General features: G+C 43.3%; 2 protein-coding genes across 5 annotated transcripts in view; both read left to right on the top strand.

Annotated features, from left to right (window-relative positions):
- Ifrd1 (interferon-related developmental regulator 1) overlaps nt 1-1814 on the top strand; it is a 48535-nt gene extending 46721 nt beyond the window's left edge. For 3 of the 4 annotated variants that reach the window (XR_015621704.1, XR_015621703.1, XM_087552423.1), the window contains 3 exons: nt 476-604; nt 968-1063; nt 1494-1814. Coding sequence is in view for 2 of the 4 variants with exons in the window: in XM_087552423.1 (XP_087408549.1) it covers nt 476-604; nt 968-1063; nt 1494-1583 (315 nt within the window). In the remaining 2 variants the exon portion in view is untranslated. 4 annotated transcript variants of the gene reach the window in all.
- Nucleotides 1815-9628: 7814 nt separating this feature from the next.
- Lsmem1 (leucine-rich single-pass membrane protein 1) lies at nt 9629-19483 on the top strand. The gene is made up of 4 exons (NM_001398683.1): nt 9629-9930; nt 13258-13389; nt 14967-15095; nt 18692-19483. The coding sequence occupies exons 2-4, from the start codon at nt 13263-13265 to the stop codon at nt 18820-18822; spliced, it is 387 nt and encodes a 128-aa protein (NP_001385612.1). The 5' UTR covers nt 9629-9930; nt 13258-13262; the 3' UTR covers nt 18823-19483.
- The last annotated feature ends 3060 nt before the right edge of the window (nt 19484-22543 follow it).

The raw sequence follows: 22543 nt of genomic DNA, 5'->3' as shown, positions 1-22543 counted from the left end.
CTGGCTTTATAGTATAGGTATGCGTTGCTTCACCTGGCTTCATTTTCTTAATAAACCTGGCTGAGGTTTCTTGGAACTCCTGGTTGCTTTTCCGTGTCCCCTTAACCTGTTAGGTCCCTGGGGGTTCACTCAGTTCACTCCTTGTCGTGTGCCATTTCTGTTTGGCAGCCTCCCCTTCCCCATCCTACACCAGTAGAAGCACTTGACCTTTTCTTCACATTTCCTTCCTTTTGAAGGTTTAAGATCGTCAAAACTGGGTTTGTTACCAATTTATCAGTTGCGTAGTTTCTATAGTTCTATGGGGTTCCTGCCCTCTTGCACGGAGGCAGTAGTTTTAGCCTGACTACATCTTTGATAAAGAAGTATCAATTTCAAATACTGTTTTTTTTTTATATCAGTATTTTCTTAGAATAGAAATTGTGTTTGGGCCATTTTAGGGCGTGTGATTGTTAATTTTGGCTCCTCTGTTGAATAGGAACGGGATTTTCCAACAGAAACTGTTAAATTCGGTCCTGAGCGCATGTATATTGATAGCTGGGTCAAAAAGCACACCTATGACACGTTTAAAGAGGCTCTTGGATCAGGGATGCAGTACCACTTGCAGGTGAGTGGCATCCTTGCTTTAAGTGGGTGGGGTGGAATTAGAGGGCTAGACTGGCTTTTGAAGTTAGCCTGATAGCCAGAATGCATCCAGGCATTAGAAAGCAGTAAGCATCTGCTGGAGTATTACTTGTGCTCTGTGAAAGTTTACATAGTCCTAGAATCTAAGGCGTTAGAGAATACTCTGTGTTCATGCTGACAAAACAGAAAGCTCATTTTATTTTCAGAAAGCCTATCACTTCTGTAGTCATAGTCAGATCATCACTGTCTGGATTGAGAGAGACATGTGATTCACTTCTGTAGTCAGATCACTGTGTAGTGAGTTAGATATGTGATGCAGGCTTTACCTCTTCTCTGGTCATTTCAGACAAATGAATTCCTTCGCAATGTATTTGAGCTGGGACCCCCTGTGATGCTCGATGCTGCAACACTTAAAACCATGAAGATTCCTCGTTTTGAAAGGGTAGGTTTTGTTTTTGTTTTTTAAAACAAAATGCACAGCTTCTATGGTTTCTCTTCAGGTTTTTAGTCCTAAATACTTTGAGGAGAAATGGAGCCAAAGCTGTGGTTCTGCCTGGTGATGGGATGTTTGCATGATTCTGTTGTGCTGGGCAATAACTTAGTGGAGTGCCAGGCTCATTCATTTTCAAGAGTCTATAGCATGAAGTAGTGATTGCCACCATTTCCTTTTTAAGATAACAAATTTGAAGTGTGGTTTGGTTTTTATTGAGGTAAGATGTATCCAAATTTTCATGCACTTTATTATAGGATGATGTGTACCTATTAACCTCTCTAGTTCCTTTGTGGTTTTTATATTTTCCCCCTAATTTGTTTTTCTGTTTATAAGAATATCTTGTCTTATTGATCCATATATATTTTCTTTTTTATTTCAGCATTTATATAACTCTGCAGCTTTCAAAGCTCGAACAAAAGCCCGAAGCAAATGCCGAGATAAGAGAGCAGATGTTGGAGAATTCTTCTAGATGTCTGACTTTGATGTCTGTTTTCTAATTTCTTCCTTTATTATTATTTTTGCTACTTCTAATGTATATAAGCTTTTAGAGACTTTTTTTATCTTGGTCAACTTAGATAATTTTTGATGTAGGGATGGGTTATATTTTAATTTAATGTACAGTGTTACAAATTAATGAGTTCTTTATTCTGTAAAAATAACTGATAACCACAAATAAAAGTGTTTGTGATGCTTGGTCATATTCTATGTAGTGAGCAAATGGTATTTCACAATAAGGTTTACTTGTTTACACTAATCAGAAGTATTGACAGATTATGATACACACATGGCGCTTGTAGTTTTGGGGAATGGGTTCAGTGGAAGGTTGATGTTTTGATTTTTATCAGTCAGTTCATCAAAGGCATTATTCCATGCTGCGGTCGAGCCCTGTGTTCAGTCAGGTGTTGGGAATTGATGCTAATTAGCTATGCCAGAAAGGCTGCCAAGCTTCACCCTCACGAGCCAAGAGTAGGACGTGCTATGTGCTTTTTCACCTTTAATTTTGGCAGTGCATAAAACAACCATTAATCTCCACATATCTTCAATGAGTGCAGTTCAGGGTACATGAACTCTTGTTTTCATGATGCAGACGGTGGGGCTAGGAAACATGACACTTGGGTTGTTTTTTTCCCCCAAGTTACTGTTTAGTATTCCCAACAAACTGGAATGTTTGGCTAGGGGGACGTCTGTTTGCCTTGTTTGTGGCTTTCAGTTCCAGCCCTCAGATAGAGCACATTGGGGAACACACTGCAGCCTACAGTTGGCTTTGTTACCTTCGTTTCATGTAGGCTAACACTGGAAACATTGCCCTTGTATTTTCAGTTTTGAGTATGTATTTGTTAAATGTGTCCACCTACGAGTGCTAACTTCTCAGGAACCCTCTATCTTTCTCTGGAAATGGATCCTGTTTCAACCTCTCCATAACTGAGTGGCCAGGTTGATATGTGGTTTCTGAGTATCAAAATCAATACTTGCACTTTCCAGAAAAGCATTTTACCCCTAGCTTTGTGTATATGTTTTAATGAGTTTTTATCACAGTTTACCTCAAGGCTTCTAAAGCCCTCTTTTCTCTTCCATCAGTCCCTTTTTTGGGTGTTTCCTGCCTACCATTCACATTTCTGTTTATACACTGATAGCAATTTCTTGGTTTACTATTTTTAAGGCATTGTTTAACTTAGCAGGTGAAGAGATCACACGTCAGTTTATTTGGGGGAAACGTTTGCTGTAAAGTGGTATTTACTTGGACTTTTATACACATACACTAGATGCTTGCCACCAATTCTTCCCTAACTAAAGAAATTTCTAAAATTTGGTTCTTTATGTATCAGTTCAGTATAAATTAGTTTCACCCAAGTGTACAACTGTTTTTCTTGAAACGTTGAGGTTATCCTTTGGATTTATTTTCAAATCCAAGTTCACACCTCTTGTCTTAGGTGACATACCTGTAGTTCCATAGGAATGAATACAGAAAGGGTCAGTTGTTTTAAGGTCTTAACTGAAAGATTGATTTTTCTTTTTAAAGGCTTGTTTGTTTATGTGAGTACACGATAGCTGTCTTCAGACACACCAGAAGAGGGCATCAGATCCCATTACAGATGGTTGTGAGCCTCCATGTGGTTGCTAGGAATTGAACTCAGGACCTCTGGAAGTGTAGTCAGTGCTCTTAATCACTGAGCCTTCTCTCCAGCCCAAAAGTTTGGTTTGCAAATTTCTGTGTAGAACATTGTCTTAGGGTTCTCTAGAGTCATAGAACTTTTGGGTAGTCTCTAAATAGTAAGAGAATTGGTTGATGACTTACAGTCTGTAGACCAACTCCCCAACAGTGATCAGTAGCTGTGAATGGAAGTCCAAGGATCTAGTGGTTGCTCAGTCCCACAAGGCAAACAGGCAGGCAAAAGGAGAAACTTCCTTCTTCCAGTGTCCTTATGTAAATCTCCAGCAGAAGGTGTGTCCCAGATTAAAGTTGTGTGCCACAGTGCCTGGGTCTGGGACTTGCTTTGTCCCAGGTGATCAGAGATCGCCTTGCCTTAATCTCCTGGGATTCATAGCCAATTTGCCTCAAGATCCAGGTTAGAAACTTGTATCTCCCAGCCTCAAGCTCAGGATCAAAGGTGAGCCTTCCAATTCTGGATTGTAGTTCATTCCAGATAGAGTCAAGTTGACAGCCCAGGAATAGCCACTACAATCCACCCCTTGTCAACTTGACACTAATATCTCATGTCCACATGAAACGATAACAAGGTCATGAATACACCTAACATGAAATAACTTCCTCGTACAATCACAAGTGCATTTGTAAATTTACAATGGCACAATGTCCCTTGGGAACACTCTTTTAGTATCAAAGCTTAAATACCAGTTGATATTAAATTGGGAGAAAGACAAACATGCTCTTAACAAAACAGAAGAAGCATTCATATTTATAATCCTCATTTCTGCAACTGGTTATGTGACTTAGCTGGTATTTATAACTACCTTCCTCTACTACCCAGTCTGTACTTCCTCTGCCTTCTGCAAGCCCCTCAGCAGGTCTTGGCTCTTTTCCTGGAGGAGTGGCCCATACCTTCATTCCTGATGAGTCTGTGTTGTGTCCTTTGCCGTCCTGCTTGCATTAGGCTGTTGTAGTTTCCCACTGACTTTAATCACAGGACATGGTAGTACCAAGAGACGCCCTAAGGAATCTCCTGCACTCTGGACAATCCTTCTTACCTCCATTGTGGAGAGGCAATCCAACTTCCCCATGGTAATCTGGATCTATCACCCCCTCCTAACACTGCTTTCTTAGCCTGTTGGTTTAAGGGCATTAGAAGTCTAAAATGATCAGGGGAAGTCTGAGCTTGCAGTTCAATGGAATGTTTGTTTCGGCTCCTAGTAGGAACACTCCCCTGTCTGGAATCAAAACTTCTAGGCCAGCAGAACCTAGAGTTGTAGGGACAGGGAGCAAAAATTTTCCTAGAGGGTCACTAGGAGTGATAGTGAGTGGAACTATTTCCTTTTCCACCCCTTGATTCCTGGACCCATGAATTCTGGCTGTGGGAGAAACTGGACCATATATCAGACACTGGTTCAAAGCATATACTGCCTTCTGAAGAACTTTTCCCCAGCCCTCCATGCTGCTCCCACCTAATTGGCGCCGTAAATGCGTCTTCAAAAGGCCATTCTATCTTTCTATCAGACCACCTGCTTTGGGATGATGGGGAACATGGTAAAACCAGTGGATTCCATGATCATGGGCCCACTGTCACACTTCTCTAGCTGTGAAATGAGTTCCTAGGTCAGAAGCAATACTGTGTGGAATACCATGACGATAGATAAGGCATTATTCTGTTAAGTCCATGGATGGTAGTTTTGGCCAAAGTATTACGTGCAGGAAAGGCAAATCCATAACCAGAATAAGTATCTACTCCAGTAAGAACAAAACGTTCTTTCCACAGAGGAAGTGGTTCAATGTAGTCAACCTGCCACCAGGTTGCTGGCTGGTCACCTCGAGGAATGGTGCCAAATCTGGGACTCAGTGTTGGTCTCTGCTGTTGGCAGATCTGGCATTCAGCAGCAGCTGTAGTCAGGTCAACCTTGGTGATTGGAAGTCCCTGTTGTTGACCCCAAGCATAACCTCCATCTCGGCCACCATGGCCACTTTATTCATGTGTCCATTGAGCAATGACAGGGATAGCTGGGGAAAGAGGCTGACTGTCCACAAAATGGGACATTTTATCCACTTGATTATAGAACTCCTTCCTCCTCAGCTGAAGTCACCTTTTGATGAAGATTTACACGGGACACAAATATCTTCACATCCTTTGCCCATTTGGAGAGATTTATCCACATCTTTCTCAGATGTCTTTCTTACCAATTTTCCAACCATGATCTTTCCAAGTCCCTGACCATCCAGCCAATCCATTGGCTACAGCCTATGAGTCAGTGAACAATTGTACGTCTGGCCATTTCTTCGTCCAAACAAACTGTAATACCGTGTGTACTGCCTTAAGTTCTGCCCACTGTGAAGATTTTCCTTCACCTGTGTCTTTCAGGGTTGTCCCAGAAAGGGGTTGTAAAGCTGCAGCTGTCCACTTCTGGTAGTGCTGGCGTAAGGTGCAGAGCCGTCAGTAAACCAGGTCCTACTCTTCTGTTCTTCAGTCAGCCGATCATAGGGAACACCCCATGAGGTTATAGGCGCATGCTTGGCAGCAGATGGCATTATAACAGGAGTAGTGACCATAGGCATTTGAGCAACTTCTTCATGTAACTTACTTGTGCCTTCAGGACCTGCTTAGGCCTGATCATGTATCAGTTCCATTTGATAATAGACTGCTGCTGTGCATGCCCTACTTTAACTGGAGGACCACAATGTTTCTTGGGGTCTCCTGGGATTAGTGTCAATTTAGAAACAGTATCCAATAGACCCCAGAAAGTCTGATTATTTCCCTTTCCAGTGTACAGTTACCCTTGTAAAAGGCCGTAGGTCCCTCTGGGGGGGAACTGGAGAAAGGCTAACAGCAAAACTTTTAGATGTCTTAATCAAGATCCTTCCTCCGGGGAACCTGGCCACCCCTTCATTCAAGAAGTTCTGGGTCTGCAAACTGGCTCAAGTCTGGAAACTGATTCACTGGCTGAGATTGCCTTTTGCCATGATCCAATGTAGCCTTTCTTTCATTGGTTTGAGAATTTTTCTGCTTACACAGATCAAACAAATAAGCAGTAGACTTTTATCAATTTCATGCCTGGAGACACCATGACTGATTAGCCAGTACCAAAGGTCCAAACAAGTCATGCCATTATAAATTTCACCTTTCCTGTGCTGGCCATTACGGGCTATGTCATAAACATTTTGTCTACGATGTCCATTATAATAACCTCGATCACCTTGTCTCTGGTGATTCAATGCTGCCACCTAGCCCTTGTTACCTCAGGGCCCAATTAAACCCATTGCATTTAATTCATCCAGTTGAGCAGCAGCATCTCCAACCCTAAGGTCTGGCACAAGGAAAAGGGCAAGAACAGATCCATTCAAGTGTGCTGATGCTCCTCTCACCAGTTTGCATCTTATAGAATTCGTGAAGGGTATATATCTTCTGGGCCTTCCCACTGTGGAGGACTAGGTTTTACACAATGTATCCACTCTAGCATTGCAATTTCCCTGAGCCTTAAAATCCCTTGGTCAACACTAAGCCAAGGGATAAGGCATCTCCATCTCCTTTTCAGTGGACCATTGTTTGACAAATGCTTCAGTTTGATTTAGTCCATACTTAACTCTTTTTTTAAAAAAAGATTTATTTATTTTATTTATATGAGTACACTGTAGCTGTTTTCAGACACACCAGAAGAGGGCATCGGATCGCATTACAGATGGTTGTGAGCCACCATGTGGTTGCTGGGTATTGAACTCAGGACCTCTGGAAGGGCAGTCAGTGTTCCTAACCACTGAACCATCTCTCCAGCCCCTATACTTAACTCTTATGTCCTAGCTCTGAGCCTAATTCTGCATCATTAGTGGGTTGCAGAATTAGTGCCTGCAAATCCAGGCACCTCAGTTTCCCATCACATTTATTGAACTCTGGTATTTATTCCTATTTTCATCTTGTGGCATATTCCTATGCTTTTTTTTTTTTTTTTAAACTAGGGTTTGAGGGATGAGAAATAAGAGCACTTAACCCATGCTTGAGTCTACAAAGATGGGAACCTTAAGAAACCATTGAGTAGGGCTGGAGAGATGGCTCAGCGGTTAAGAGCACTGACTGCTCTTTCAGAGGTCATGAGTTCAATTCCCAGCAACCACATGGTGGCTCACAACCATCTGTAATGAGATCTGGTGCCCTCTTCTGGCCTGCAGTCACATATGCAGGCAGAATGCTGTACATAAAATAAATAAATAAATCTTAAAAAAAAAAAAAAAAGAAAGAAACCATTGAGTAACTTCTGCTGGTAAAGATTGCTGAGAACCTGGTGTTTAAGAATTGAGTTGAAGGTAGTGAAGGGCTCTGTGGTTGGCCAGCCAGCCAACCACTGATTCTCAGCCAGATTGCTGTGGCACAAGAATTAATTTTGAAGCAGTCAACAACAGGTGACTCAACTCTGTGAAGGCATTTATTGGCTTTCCTGGGAATTGACTGAATAACATGAGGGACATTTGAAAGGAAGTGCAAAGACCCACGATAGACAATTTCTGTTTCTACTGATTCAAAATTTAAAGCACCTTCAGATACTGAGAGAGCTGTCATATCTTACTCAAGTCATTGTCTAGGAGTTCAACTAAAGCCAGGCCCCTTCAGACAGGTGTGATGGGATAGATGTGTGGAGTTGTTTCATCTCTGCCACTTTATCCTCTGGCCTTGGAGTACTTAGGCTGTTTCCCAGTTCTGGAGGACTAGTACTTGAAGATTATAAAGTTGGGAAGGAGAAAACAGTGATCAAAACTGAAGCAAGAGCCTTATTTATAATAGCCGGAAGCTGGAAAGAACCCAGATGCCCTTCAACAGAGGAATGGATACAGAAAATGTGGCACATCTACACAATGGAATATTACTCAGCTATCAAAAACAATGACTTTATGAAATTCATAGGCAAATGGATGGAACTGAAAAATATCCTGAGTGAGGTAACCCAATCACAGAAAAACACACATGGTATGCACTCATTGATAAGTGGCTATTAGTCCAAATGCTTGAATTACCCTAGATGCACAGAACACATGAAACTCAAGAAGGATGACCAAAATGCAAATGCTTCACTCCTTCTTTAAAAGGGGAACAAGAATACCCTTGGCAGGGAATAGGGAGGCAAAGTTTAGAACAGAGGCAGAAGGAACACCCATTCAGAGCCTGCCCCACATGTGGCCCATACATATGCAGCCACCAAACTAGATAAGATGGATGAAGCAAAGAAGTGCAGGCTGACAGGAACCAGATGTAGATCTCTCCTGAGAGACACAGCCAGAATACAGCAAATACAGAGGCGAATGCCAGCAGCAAACCACTGAACTGAGAACAGGACCCCCGTTGAAGGAATCAGAGAAAGGGCTGAAAGAGCTTGAAAGGCCTTGAGACCCCATATGAACAACAATGCTAACCGACCAGAGCTTCCAGGGACTAAGCCACTACCTAAAGACTATACATGGACTGACCCTGGACTCTGACCTCATGGGTAGCAATGAATATCCTAGTAAGATCACCAGTGGAAGGGGAAGCCCTGGGTCCTGCTAAGACTGAACCCCCAGTGAACGTGATTGTTGGGGGGAGGATGGTAATGGGGGGTGGATTGGGAGGGGAAGCCCATATAGAAGGGGAGGGGGAGGGGTTGGGGGATGTTGGCCCAGAAACCGGGAAGAGGAATAACAATCGAAATGTAAATAAGAAATACTCAAGTTAATAAAGATAAAAAAAAAAAAAGAAGAGATAATTTTGGAAAGAATGCTGAAGTGTGCAATCTTTGCACTCACAAACACTTTTTGTAGCTAATTGAAGGCCCAGGAGTCCCCGGGCCTGCTGCTATAGTTTACGTCTCTAAAGTCTCCCTAAAGAAAGGTGTAGAAGGCTTTCTTGGTCACCAGCCTAGAACCAGTGGAAGATGGTAGACCGTTAGGTGTGAGGCTTGTTTGAAGACAAGTCATCGACCTTTTCTTTCCATCGCTTCTTGGCTTCATGAGACCAAGCCTCCTCTTTCAGCTGTAGCCACTACCATGTTTTCTATTGCTTCAAGCCTAGGCCAGAGGTCTAAAATGGTGGGCTAGTATAAACCTTTACTCTCTATAAAGCTGACCTGTTTTGGATACTTTGATACAGGAATGGAAATGGAACACACCAGCCATTCTGCTAGTTGTATTATCACAACTATCCTCGCTGTTTACTGAGATCTTTGCTTGGTCTGGAGTCCCTGCACACCAGCTGTCCCCGTGGTAGCTCCTGCCTCCTGCGGGGTATTTATACCCAGGAGCACACCCCTGCAGAAGTGCTAGGAATGTGTTGTCAGCTGATACAGCCACGTCCACTGAATAAGGACTTCTAGCTTAATAAGAACCACAACAGTTACCAACCGAAATCAAGGCTTGCTGGTTTGTTGTTTTAAAGCCAAGTTTCAGCGATGCATATCTAAAACTCTTAGACATTATAGGGGAAGCCAGTGCAGGGAATCTTGCAGCTCTTGACTAAATTTACACTAAATATAGACTACCAATTATGTGCTGGGTTTATGGGCCTCAGGGGAGCACTCGTGAGCAGCAGGGAGATCAAGAACACACTACAGAATTGGTAGAAAGTTTTGCTGTTGTTGTTCCTGAATAGTTGTCGTTTCCGGATAACTGAGCAGTCCAGGATCACGTCTTCGTAAGTAATTCGCATGCTATTCCTTACTGAGGCAGAATGTTGATTCTTGAGTCATCGGGACTTTCATTGCCTGTGTTCGGTGCTTTTCAACTGCTGACTGCAAAGATGTAGACTTGATTTTAAAAATTACCTCCCCACTGAAGCATGAACTTAGGAATGCTGCTCATAAATGGCCATGACTCACTCAGGGAGGTGTCTCATTAAGCTTTGAATTCAGCCTTCACTGGTAAACAAGTTTGAGTTGGTAACATACAGTATGGTGTGGGTTATTCTGGGGGTGGGGGCGGTGTGGAACGAGTTTTTTCAGGGACAATTTGTTGAAGTGTAGAAAAATCAAGCAATTATTAAATGATAAACGCTCAGCTGTTAGCAGTGATCGGGAGCACGGGGAAATGAAGCTACTTACGTGTCTCAGTTCCAGGATCAGAAATGGTTCCATCCAAAGGATGCTGCCTTGGCCGTTTGGGAACAGGCTGATCTACACAGTGGAGTTGGGCAGGAAGGCCGAGCTAGGCGGACACGGAATGGCTAGTGACACTCTTCACGGGCCTTGGTGGTTGTTCCCGGATGGCCTCATTTCAGCTGCCAAAGATAGCAACCGCTGGTGTCAACAGCAGTGGGTTCTGGTTTTCAAGACGTGTCCTTGTGTCCATTTCCTGGCAGAGTCCCTGGCAAGCCACCTGCAGGTTCTCGGGGGCCATGGGGGCCCCTGTTTTTTTCTCTCTACTAGTTTGTCTTTCATTTTAACATGTTGCAATATTGAAAAGGTTTATTGAAAAAACATCCACGGTGTGAGCTCACTGTAAACATGTTTTTCAGAGCACTCCATTGTTTACTTGTTTTATCTTAGATTTAGGAAAAATCTTGAACAAATTTTACTACGGATTTTATTCTAATTACGTGGGTGGGAGGGGCATGTTCACGCTACAACGCTTGTGTGGAGGTCAGAGGAAAAGTTGCAGGAGTCGGTTCTCATTGAACAGAAAGTGAAGGAGATTAAGTTCAGTCTTCCAGGCTTAGTGCCATGTCTCCGTCCCTTAGATTTCCTGGCATCACCTTCTTAGTCTGCGGCAAGAAAAGTTTATTAACTGGACTACTACTTTGAAAGCAGGACTTTTTTCAATTTTTTTTCTTTTTTTTCTTTTTTTTATTAACTTGAGTATTTCTTATATACATTTCGAGTGTTATTCCCTTTCCCGGTTTCCGGGCAAACATCCCCCTCCCCCCTCCCCTTCCTTATGGGTGTTCCCCTCCCAACCCTCCCCCCATTGCCGCCCCCCCCCCCACAGTCTAGTTCACTGGGGGTTCAGTCTTAGCAGGACCCAGGGCTTCCCCTTCCACTGGTGCTCTTACTAGGATATTCATTGCTACCTATGAGGTCAGGAAAGCAGGACTTTTTAGCAATGACTTTTGTAGCTAGTTTTCTACTTTGTAACTAGTTCTCTCCTTTCCTCTCCTCTCCCGGCTCCTCCTCTCCCCTCCTCTTCCCTTCCCTCCTCTCCCCTCCCCTCCCTTCCTCTCCCCTCCCCTCCCTTCTCTGCAACACTAGTGACATTCCTGAGGGGGAAACGGATATTAAGTCAGATTCAGAAATGAACTGTCTCAGTTACCACGCCCAAAATAGAAGCTGTGTTTGCAACAGTGATCCTACCACGTGACACATACAGCTTTCTTTCCCTGGTCACCCCCGTACAAAACAACAATAGTGTTTGGGATAATGAAGTACAAGGGGGTGATGAAACAGAAAGCACTTCTGGAAGAGTGCTTTAGAGCCCAGTGTCTAGGTGTCCGACAGCACTTTGAGAGCGTGGCTTATCTTCCAAGGGGTGTGGTTTGCTCGCTAAGACCCTTTCCCTCACAGCTGCTGCTGGTGTTGTTTTTAAACTGTATCATGTCAAGTCATTCTCTTCGGACTGCTCCATGCAGCATATTTGAAATTCAATAATTTCAATATTTAAAGTGTTTTATAGTAATAACTCCATCCATGCGTTCTTTCCAATTAAAATTTCAGGATAATGAAAACACACAGTTTGGATTTATGAAGAAAAAAAAAACCCAGTGCATGATTTTCTGATCTTACAGTGTTTCTCAGCTAGGAATCTATGAATATGTTTAACACAAGTGCCACTAAATTTGTGGGTGCTACTTAGAAACCCTCCACCCCTCCACCCCTCCGCCGAGCATGCGCAGTAGGCGCTCTCAGAGGCTTGAGGAGGAGGTCGGATTCCTTGGAACTGGAGTTAAAGGTGGTTGTGAGCGCCTGACGTGAGTGCTAGAAACCAACCAAATTCAAGGCCTCTAATAGAGCATCAGGCTTTCCTAATGGCTGAGCCATGTCTCTAGCCGTGAGGCTTTTGGTTGATAGTATAGTTTAAGGAGTTCAGGAAGGATGTGATGCTTTCCCCCAGATTTTCTATGGTTAGATTAGTAGTCTTCTCCATTTGGTTTCTTCGAACTCTATGGTTGGGTCTTAAGAGAAATCTCTTCAGAGAATGGTTATCAGGAACAAATCTGTGGCCACCTATATAGACAGGCCCATTTACTGCTGCCTCCTCTTTCTGAGGATTATTTCAATTAAGTATCCTTGTGTCTAAGTGTGTGCATGTGAGTGCGGGTGCCTAAAAAGGCCAGAAGAAGGAGTTGGAGCCCCCAGAGCTGGAGTTACAGATGGTTATAAGCCACCAGACACAGGTGCCCCTACCTTGTCTTTCTAAAATTTTAGCCTTTTAGACACCAGACTTCATATCACCACTGACTCACCTTATGAAGAGAAAAAGAACTTCCTTAGTCATTAAATATATGTCTTGGAAGCCTTTTTACATCTTTCAATGATCCAGAATTTCTTAGTATGTTAGAGTGTGTGTGTGTGTGTGTGTGTGTGTGTGTGTGGTGTGTCTGTGTGAAATTAGGAAATTAGAAGGACTCATAGTTAAATATTTGTCTGTTTTACGGTCATTTTGTTGACTAGCTTGTGTTTTTGTACAGAGGACTTGAAGCATATTAAACTAGCAACCATGGGGAGAAAACATTTTGAGAGGCAATTATGAAACAAAATACAGACCCAGAGGAAAGAAGATAGAAGTGGACAAGCGGAGGAGGAGAGAAGAGGGTTACAGGGTATGAGTGGCTGTGTCCTAACCACACACTTGATTCAGGCAAGCAGAGGCAAAGGAATAGCCAGCATTGTCCAACACAGCGTGTCTCTCCTCTAGCCCAGCATTTGTGGATGGGCTATGGTAACTCATGAGCCTATCCAGCTTCTTCCCGTTCTGGCTTACGCAGCTCCCAGCCCAGCCTCTTCTTCCTAATGTTGGTGCTTTCTTCCAGGCACAATGACTCATTCCTCTCAGGATGCTGGATCTCATGACGTCCATGAAGAAGGAAAACTCTATGTCGTGGATTCCATAAACGACTTAAACAAACTCAATCTCTGTCCGACGGAATCACAGCATCTATTCTGTATGTGTGAACCTGGAAGCATGGCTTTGGGACTTTCTAAAAACATCAAGGGCGCACTGGAAATGTTGTTTCTCATTTAGCAGTTTTGATTTTGGGCCCCCAATCTGTCAAAGCATCACTGACTTTCTCAGCAAGGGCTGAACTCATCACAATTCCTGTGAGAAGCTAGGCATAGTGGTTCGTCCTATTCTTGGAGCACGAGGCAGGAGGATCGTAAGTGTAAGGCCAGCCTGGGCTAGCGTAGGTAGTTCCTGGTAGCCTGCCTGTATAGGAAGACCCTGCTCCATGTCCTGTTTTTCCCCTTTAAAACTTTTGAGGAAGAAGCTATGGTGTTTTCTTACTGGGTACAGGTATTGCTCAGTCCCTCTCGGCTGTTGGGCCTCTGTGTGAGCACGGTTAGTTAGGTTTATATAATCTCTGCATCCCAGGGGTGTTGTTTTTATCAGAGATTACTGAGGAAAATGCTCAACACATTCATCGATTTATTTTCAAAATCATTAAAATTCTGTTGTGCAAAAAGTCAACTCCCTTCTCTACTTATCAATTACAAATTGTCCAATTAAGTACTGGAAGAGACACGAGAGCAAACCTAAAACCTCCAAAATACACAGTGTGTCTGGCTCTCTAAGCGCTAGAAACCAGGCCTTTTGGGCCCTCTGGACCCCATCTTTTCTAGCTTAACTGACGACTATTCAAACACAGGCACGGATGGGCTATTTGCCACTTCCTTCATGAACACTCTACACTTACCGTCCGGTTCTATAGCTGCTATTTCCATTCTTGTCTCTTCAGGGTTCTTCCTTTTGTCATTGTTCAGATCCTGGCCTGTTTTTAGTATGGGGGTGTGTGGTGTCAGCTGTGGTGTGGCGTGGGTTAGGAAACAGCAGCTGTTGACAGGCCGGAACATGGGATGCACTTGGTTAGATAATCACGCAGCATAACCTGTGGGGACAATTCAGGGAGGAGCAGAATATGTGTATTGGCGCTTGCTATACCCCAGGGGTTTCCGCCTCTTATTCAAGGCTACCTGTGTGTTTTTAGGCACCTGAGGATTACAAAGCACCTGGTGAGAGACAATTCCCGGCCCAAAGCATTGAGAAGAGCCTGACTTCTAGAGCAGATCTATCTTGGAAATAGCTTCAAGAAACCAAATACCCCAGGGGCTCTTTTGTCAATGGATATAGACCTAAGAGGTTATTCTGATAATAAAAGCAGCTTCCTGGGATACACCACACAGCTTTTGCTCGTCCACTCAGGGAAGGCATCACACCTAGCTCTGTTTACGTTACCTAGGAGATGGCCAGTACAGCCTCATCCATTTTCTATTCCTCCTCCAAAGAATAATTCGTGCCCTTCTACTCCACAGCAAACAGTTTTCAAATAATCTTCCCAACAGGTTCAAGGTCATAGCTCAAGCCTACTCATTTTTTGAATCCCAACAGAGAAGGTAAACAGCCCCAAAATTGCCCATCCAAAGACATTCCTAATGCAGACGTCACTTTCAGGGAAAATGGAAATGGGTGTGTTCATCACATCTCTGTGAGATGCTGAGATTGTGTCACTTTGTTTCCCATCAGCTTTAGAGGAGAAAATCCCAAACACTGGCACAACTCCCAGAAATGGAAGGCAGGGTATGTTTTTTGTGGGGCTGCTCCTGGTGTTGATGGTCAGCCTGGCTCTGGTCTTCTTCTCCATCTTCCTAATAAGTAAGTACTTAATAAGTCTGTCTCTAATTGTGTGTGCATCCTTTATAGCTGTCGCTTCTGGAGTTAGCGCAGTCTAGCCATCAGAATTTCCAGAAGAAGCCAGTGGGAGACCCAGTGTCTTAAGGGCAGTTCATTGCTCCTGGACTGGGTCCTTGGCTACAAGTCCAGGGCATGCTCCCGCAGTACCAGGTTACATTTATGTTAAATATTTATGTAAGCTTTTAATTTGTCACCCGGAGCCTCTGCTACCAAATTATATGCAATGTGTCCTACTTAATTTTAGTTTTCTTTATTCAACACATAAATATCTTCATCACATTTAGATATATAACACACAGTTTCCTGAGGTTTTAACACCCCCTCATCTTTCCTCATTTGCATATCTCCCAGAGGTCTGTTTGGAGTAGCAAGGGCTCACACTAATGGCTAGTGCAAACTGGGGTTTTGAGGGTGGGTTACTTCTGCCCTGTTTGATGCCAGCTAGCTTTGGCCCTGTCTACTCTTGGCCTGGGCAATACATGTCACCCTTAATTGATGACACAGAGGTTTTCCCATACCTGCTCCTCAGACTAGAGACCCCTAAGCTGATCATGTCACTGTTCTGTCTGGATATCAGAAGAGGAACTATCTACCTGAAGTGTGATGTGTGTGTGTTTGTATTCTTCTCCATCAGAGCTACCACAGTTCTCTCTTAGATGACTATTTTTTTTTACTATTATCAGTAATTATTGCTATATTCTTTCATACTACAGAATGCTACCCGGAGCCGGGGATAGGGAGGGTGTTATCTTTGACACCATTTTGAGTCTTCCGTCTTGTCGTTTCTTCTGACTTTTCATGCTTTTGGCATCTGACAAGTTTTCTCTTTTTGAAGCAGGATCTTAATACACAGGTCAGGCTAGCCTTGGCTAGCCTTGACTTTGAGATCCTCTTGTCCCAGCCTCCTGAGTTCTGGGAGTATAGGCATGTGTCACCACTCCCGTCTTGCCTTCAGCAGTTCTAAATAAGAAATGTAACCGCACGTCTTCCCAGTGTTTCTTACTTAAGTTCATTTAGGAGTAGAGGAGGTGGTGGTGTTGACGATAATATGACCCCTTTGGGTGTTTGAGGTGAGCTTGTGAGAAGGGATAGTGTATGACCTTACCCGTGAGACATGAAAGAAAATGTCTATTCATCTTGGCCAGACAAATCAAAAGAAATGACTATATTCAAACCCAGCTTGGTGAACCAAGGGATTTATTGGGATTGTTTATATGCATTAAAGGTATATGAGTAACTTTTCTGTTGCTGTGATAAAAACACACAGCAAAGGGCAACTTAAAGAGAGGAGAGTTTGCCCATGATGCTGGGGAGGCATGGCGGCAAGCAACACGCGTGGTGGCAGGAGCAGGAAGCTGAGAGACAAGTCTTTCACCACAGACATCAGCACCTATCCCCAGCAATGCAACTCCTCTGATGAGGCTCCATCCTCTCAGCCTTTCCAAACGATGCCGCCAATGTGAGCCAAGCACAAGTGCCTCAAAGGCAGTTTGCATCACCAGGATGCAGACTTTAACTTTTACAGATGGGAGGGCACAACGTGAGTGCTGGGAATGGAACTCTGGTCATCTGAAAGAGCAGCGAGTGTATCTCTCAAGCCCTGTCTTCTCCTCCTCCTCTTCCTCCTCCTCTTCCCCCTCCTCCTCTTCCCCCTCCTCCTCTCCCCCTCCTCCTCTCCCCCTCCTCCTCCTCGTTCTCCTCAAGGGTTTCTCTGTGTAGCTGTGGCTGTCCTGGAACTCCATCTGTAGACCAGACTGGCCTTGAACTCGCAGAGATCCACCTGCTTCTGCCTCCTGAGTGCTGGGATGAAAGCTGTGCACTGCTGCCCGGTATTTTCTTCTTCTTCTCTTTCTTCTTTACATCTCTTCAGTGATGTTCTATGTGCCTTGGAGGGGGTAAAAAGGCATTTTGCTCACAGCTCCCCGGGAGAAGCCACAGAACAAAGAATGACGTTTGATAGCTTCTTTTCCTCCAAGATTCTGTCCCATTCCGCTTAGAGGCAGTAGGTGAATTATCTTTGCAGCAAATGCCAACTTGTAGCTAGCCGTCAACGTGGGAGGGTCAGCCACCTACCTAACCCACAGTTGGGAAAGAGATCTAGGTTCTGATTCTGAAATGTTGACATGTTAGCGGAGAATAAATGAATGACCTGCCTGTTACCCTGCCAGGCCTAACTTCAGGTAATGACCCAGTGAAACTAGCACGATAGTTTAGATTGCCTATGGATAACTGAGCAATCTGAGGTAGCCCTCTCTTCTGTAGGATACAGGGAAAGATAAGAGAAATGACAATAGCAAGTGTCACATGTGAGGTGTGTAGTCCTAGGCTGTCTGCCAGAAACCTTCCAAAAACTGTGTAGTATAGGATCTAAAAAGTTTTTTTAAATATAGTGCCGAGGTGTGAACCTGGGGCTTTGTGCATATTAGGTGACTTTCATACCACAAAGATGGATTGCTAGTGTCCCTTTTACCTTTTATTTTGAGACATACTCACTCAATCGCCTTAAACTCACTGAGTAACCCAGTTAGGCAGATAAGGTTGTGATCCTCCTGCCTCAGCCTTCTGAGTTGCTGGGATTGCAGGATGACATTACCTTGCCTGGGTAGGCTCTAGCGTTATCTTGAGTTGACTATTGATGAAAATGGAGCCTCATGTGCTCAAGCTGACGCAGCTAATAAGAACCCTTCAGGACTCAGGGGCTCTGGCGTACAGCACAAGGCAGAACACGAATGACACTGTTTTTCAAAAGGCTTACTGCTTTATGTGTATGAATGCCTTGAATGCATAAGTGTGTTCTATTGAGGACAGGATCATATTGAGTAAGAACAGGAAAAAATGAGGCGAGGAAATAAGAGTGTCTTCATGCCGATTGGGGTGGCACATACTTGTAATTCCAAAGTTTGGCAGACAGAGACAGAGAGCATGAGTTCAAGACCAACCTGAGATACACAACGAGACCCTGCATCAAAAAAAAAAAAAAAGTATATTTTTATCATACAAGCACCCTAGGCCAGATGTATTAATTTCATTATTGTGTGTGTGTGTGTGTGTGTGTGTGTGTGTGTGTGTGTGCGTGTTTATATGTGTGTGTGTGTACGTGTGTGGTGTGTGGTGTGTGTGTGTGTGTGTGGTGTGTGTGTGTGTGGTGTGTGTGTGTGGTGTGTGTGTGTATGTGTGTGTGTGTTCATATGTATGGAGGCACAGATTGATGCTGGAATCAACAGAATATCATTTTCTGGATAACAAGCGAAAGGTATTTCTAAGAAAGGGCCTGGAAATAAGACAATGTGACAATCACTCCTAACGAACTAATCAGACACACTGACAGCCCCTGGCACACCCTTCTCAGCCAGAGTCGTCTGGCATTGCCAGGAGTGGTCTAGCCCGGCACTAGCAGGTCTTAAGCATAGTTCACTAGCTAGGCAACTCTTCCGTTCCTTTCTGGGCTTCTCGGATTCCTGGGGGATTTGCCAAGGGTGCTTCTCAGTACTCAGTTGAGTATCCGTACAGGGCGCCCTCTGCTGGCTCTACTGTAACAGTGTTTTCCTTTTTTTAAGTTCAAACAGGAAATAAGATGGAGGACGTGTCAAGAAGACTGACAGTTGAGGGAAAGGACATAGATGATCTTAAGAAAATCAACAACATGATCGTAAAGCGGCTCAACCAACTGGACTCTGAACAGAACTGAAAGGATTTTCCCCCAAGAGTGGTCATGGATACCAGAGCTCACTTGCTGGAAGTACACCAGGACTGGGAAAATGCAGTTCTTCAGGCAGTGGATACGATCTATTATACCTCCTTGTTCAAGGATGGAAATAACGCTCAGGGAACGAGTTTAAAGATGGCAGCTGAAATGGGGGAACTTGATTCAGCCTTATTGACTGCTAGCTGGCTGCTTCAGTTTTCAGTGGCGTTAGAGTGGTGGGCGGCTAGCGTGAGAAGAGAACTTAGCTCTTTACATGCAACTACTTTTTGAAAATAAACTTGGTTTAGAAGATTTCGAATATTCTAGTGAGGTCTATGATGCCTCACGTACCTGTACAGATTCCTGCACACGCCTAAAGAATGCACTGAACTGTCTGTGCTGAGGTGAACCAGGTGCTACTCTTTTCAGTAGCGTACATGCTTCTTTTCGGGTGACACTTTGATGACAGCTTCCGAGCCCTGTTAGGTGATCGCTGGAGAAAACATGGCTAGCATGAAGTATGGGTAGTGATACTGAGGAATAAGAGATATATACTACTACTAGTTCCTTCCTTGACTTTAGAGACCCTACTATACTCATATGGAAAGAAGGAAGTATGTCTATTTATATCGTCTACAAGCTCGGCTAGCTTCATCATGAAAAAAAAATCCCTAGGAATCCTGCTTATGGCTTTGGAAGAAACTGGTTAGGTTTGTGTGATCTTTGCTAAACTAGAGTAGAAAATTGTGTATTTGGAAGCAAGAATAAGGTATTCTATATATGTCAAGAGTGAGGCAAAATAAATGAGTTTAAAAGCATGAGTTTTTATTTAGTTAAAATACACCATTTATGCATCAGTTGAAGAATTATTTAATTTTTTGGGTCATTTTAGTTTATTCAAAACATTTGAATTCCCTTGAAAATGAAGCCGATGCAAAACCACATTTTGAATAATAATAGATGAAATAAACAGGAAGAATCTTACTTCCATTCTTTATTACTAGTTTTACACTAAAATATTTATATTGCATATTTTTCTTAAAATTGATCAATATACAGAACATTAAAAATATAAAATTTGTGTTTACTGGATCATATTGATCTGTTACAGCAAATCCTTGCCATAAGGACTTATTGGAAAATTGTTTTAAAAACTAGGTGGTCTGACACCACAGTTCCAAGAAAACATTCATTTCTTACTCTACTACATTTTTGTCTTTCTACTTGCATCGCGCATATTTTTATGCTCAGTAATAAATGATCTTTATTCAAAAGCATTGTGAATTTTACAATGTGAAGCAATTGAAAATAATTATTTTAAAGAGGGTTCTGGGGATCAAACTCAGGTCTTCATGCTTGCAAGACATGCATTTTGCTGACTGAGCCCTCTCTGTAGCCCCTGAAAATCATTTTATCCTTCTTTTCCATCCTGCTTATGTTGTACATACAGATGGAGGCATGGTGACCACTCTGGCACTCAGTCTGAAAAAGACCACAGCTTGTAGTATGGTATCCACAAATCAAAGACTTCTACTGAGATAGTAAAAGTTTGGTGGGGCCAAAGAGGAGGCTCAGCAGGAAAAGGTGCTTGCTAGACCTCATGACCTATATCCAATCACCAGAACCCAAATATCCAGGAAAGAGAGAGGGGGGAGGGAGGGAGAAAGGAAGGGAAAGAGGGAGAGGAAGAGGGAGAGAGAGAGACAGAGAGAGAGAGAGAGAGGGAGAGAGAGAGAGAGAGGGAAAGGTGTCATAGGCTCATCTGTGCATACACAGACAGACAGACAGACAGACACACACACACACACACACACACACATATATATACTATAATTTTTAAAAATGTATTGCTGGCTACATGGCAGCAGCAAGACAGAGCAGGTAAGACATTGGCTGTCAATCTAACTTCCTGATTCATGTCCTGGTTATCACTGCTGATTGTGACTTTGAGAAAATAAATAGCAAAATGGATGCTTATAAAATGTATTTTATAGTATTACTCTGAGGCTTAAGAGAAGTGACAAATGTGAAGGAATGAAAAGTGTTTGATACAAGAACAATTTGTTAAATGTACTCAAAGTACTTAGTCAGTATTGCTAAAGTATTATTGTTAAAAGTCTTAGACATGGCACTATGGAAATAAACTGATATATTTAAACATAAGTCTATTGGTAGAGACCCAGTTATTTTTGAGTGCTATTTAAGATCATAGTATCATATCACCAGACAAAGGATGCGAGTAACTATTTCAAGAGGCAACTGGTATAAGTGGGAGGGTGTGTTGCTTTCCTAACTGATTAGTCTGGACAACATTAGAATCTATTATTGCCTTCCTGAGATGGAATTAAGACCTGTCTCCACTGGACTCATAAATGACTTGATCATAAGGCATGGTAGGGAGAGGAGGCCAGGTGTGATGGGAGGAGGGAGCCAGGTGTGATGGGAGGAGGGAGCCAGGTGTGATGGGAGGAGGGAGCCAGGTGTGATGGGAGGAGGGAGCCAGGTGTGATGGGAGGAGGGAGCCAGGTGTGATGGGAGGAGGGAGCCAGGTGTGATGGGAGGAGGGAGTCAGAATATTAAAGACGGTTGCAGAAAAGAAATAGGAGGGACTGGTGACACCTGTCTTGATAGGAAAAGAAAGATTGTAATATTCTTTCAATGCATTCTGTGTCTATAAGATGCTGAGATTTCTTTCTGTTAGTGGACTTTCTCTGTGTCCTCCTTGTAATAATGTCCTCTTTCGGCTCTGCTAGGAGGATGGCACAGATGTTCTGACCAGGTCCTCAGAGATGAACTTTCTCTTTGGCAATGAGGACCCTGGTAGGACCCTCTTTCAGACCTGGCCATGGTGACTCCCTGCAATAGGCCTAACCCACCCAGCCTCTGAGGTACACTCAAAGATCTCTGGTGTGTGTGTGTGTGTGTGTGTGTGTGTGTGTGTGTGTAAGTGTCTGCCTCCACCTTTCAGTGCTGAAATTACAGATGAATGCCACCATGCCCGACCCTTTCTATGGGTGCTGTCTTCTATGAACTCATATCTGCATACATTTCCAGTAAATGTTTTACCCACCTAGACATTTTCCTAGCTCCTAGGACTCTCCTCAAATATTTTTGGAGTCCAGATAACCTCAGATATTTTAACAGAATTACAGTAATATTTAACAGTAATTACAGAAGTTACAAAGGAGTTTTCTTTTTCTGTGAATGTGTATGTGCAAGTTCAACTATGTGGAGGTAGATACGTATGTATATGCAGGTATACATGCACATGCATGCATGTAGAAGTCAGAGGATAAATTAGGTGTTATCTTGAGGAGTATCATACAACTCCATTGAGACAGGGTCTGTCGCTGGTCTAGAGGTTGCCATGTAGGCTTGTCAGATGGGCCACTGAATCCTAGGGATTTTTCTACCTTGTCTCCCCAGCCCTGAAATTACAAGCACATGCTAGCACTCTCTTGCAGTTTTTACACGGATTCTGGGAATTGAAACAAGGTTTTCAAGCTTGTAAGGCTAATTCCATAATCTCACAAAAAGAGGTTCTTTTGGTTCTTTTGTTTTTAAACAATAGTTTTATTGATTTTGGGAGATTTCACATCATGAACCCTGAGCACACTCACTTTCTAGTCCTCCCAGGTCTGTTTTCCTGTCCTTGTGACAACCCTCTGCCAAAAAGGAGGAGGAGGAGGACGAGGAGGAGGAGGAAGAGGAGGAAGAGAGAGAG

Source organism: Rattus norvegicus, chromosome 6 (genome assembly GCF_021556685.1).
Source record: "Rattus norvegicus strain SHRSP/BbbUtx chromosome 6, alternate assembly SHRSP_T2T, whole genome shotgun sequence".
NCBI classification, from domain to species: domain Eukaryota; kingdom Metazoa; phylum Chordata; class Mammalia; order Rodentia; family Muridae; genus Rattus; species Rattus norvegicus.
The sequence above is the reverse complement of the archived record's forward strand: the minus strand, read 5'-3'. Positions and strand labels throughout refer to the sequence as shown.

Bases quoted from the DNA above. Each gene is read 5' to 3' on its own strand.
- Lsmem1 (NM_001398683.1), top strand. From the start codon at position 13,263: ATGACTCATTCCTCTCAGGATGCTGGATCTCATGACGTCCATGAAGAA. The intron at 13,390-14,966 runs GTATGTGTGAAC...GTTTCCCATCAG, and splicing joins GGAATCACAGCATCTATTCT to CTTTAGAGGAGAAAATCCCA. The intron at 15,096-18,691 runs GTAAGTACTTAA...CCTTTTTTTAAG, and splicing joins CTTCTCCATCTTCCTAATAA to TTCAAACAGGAAATAAGATG.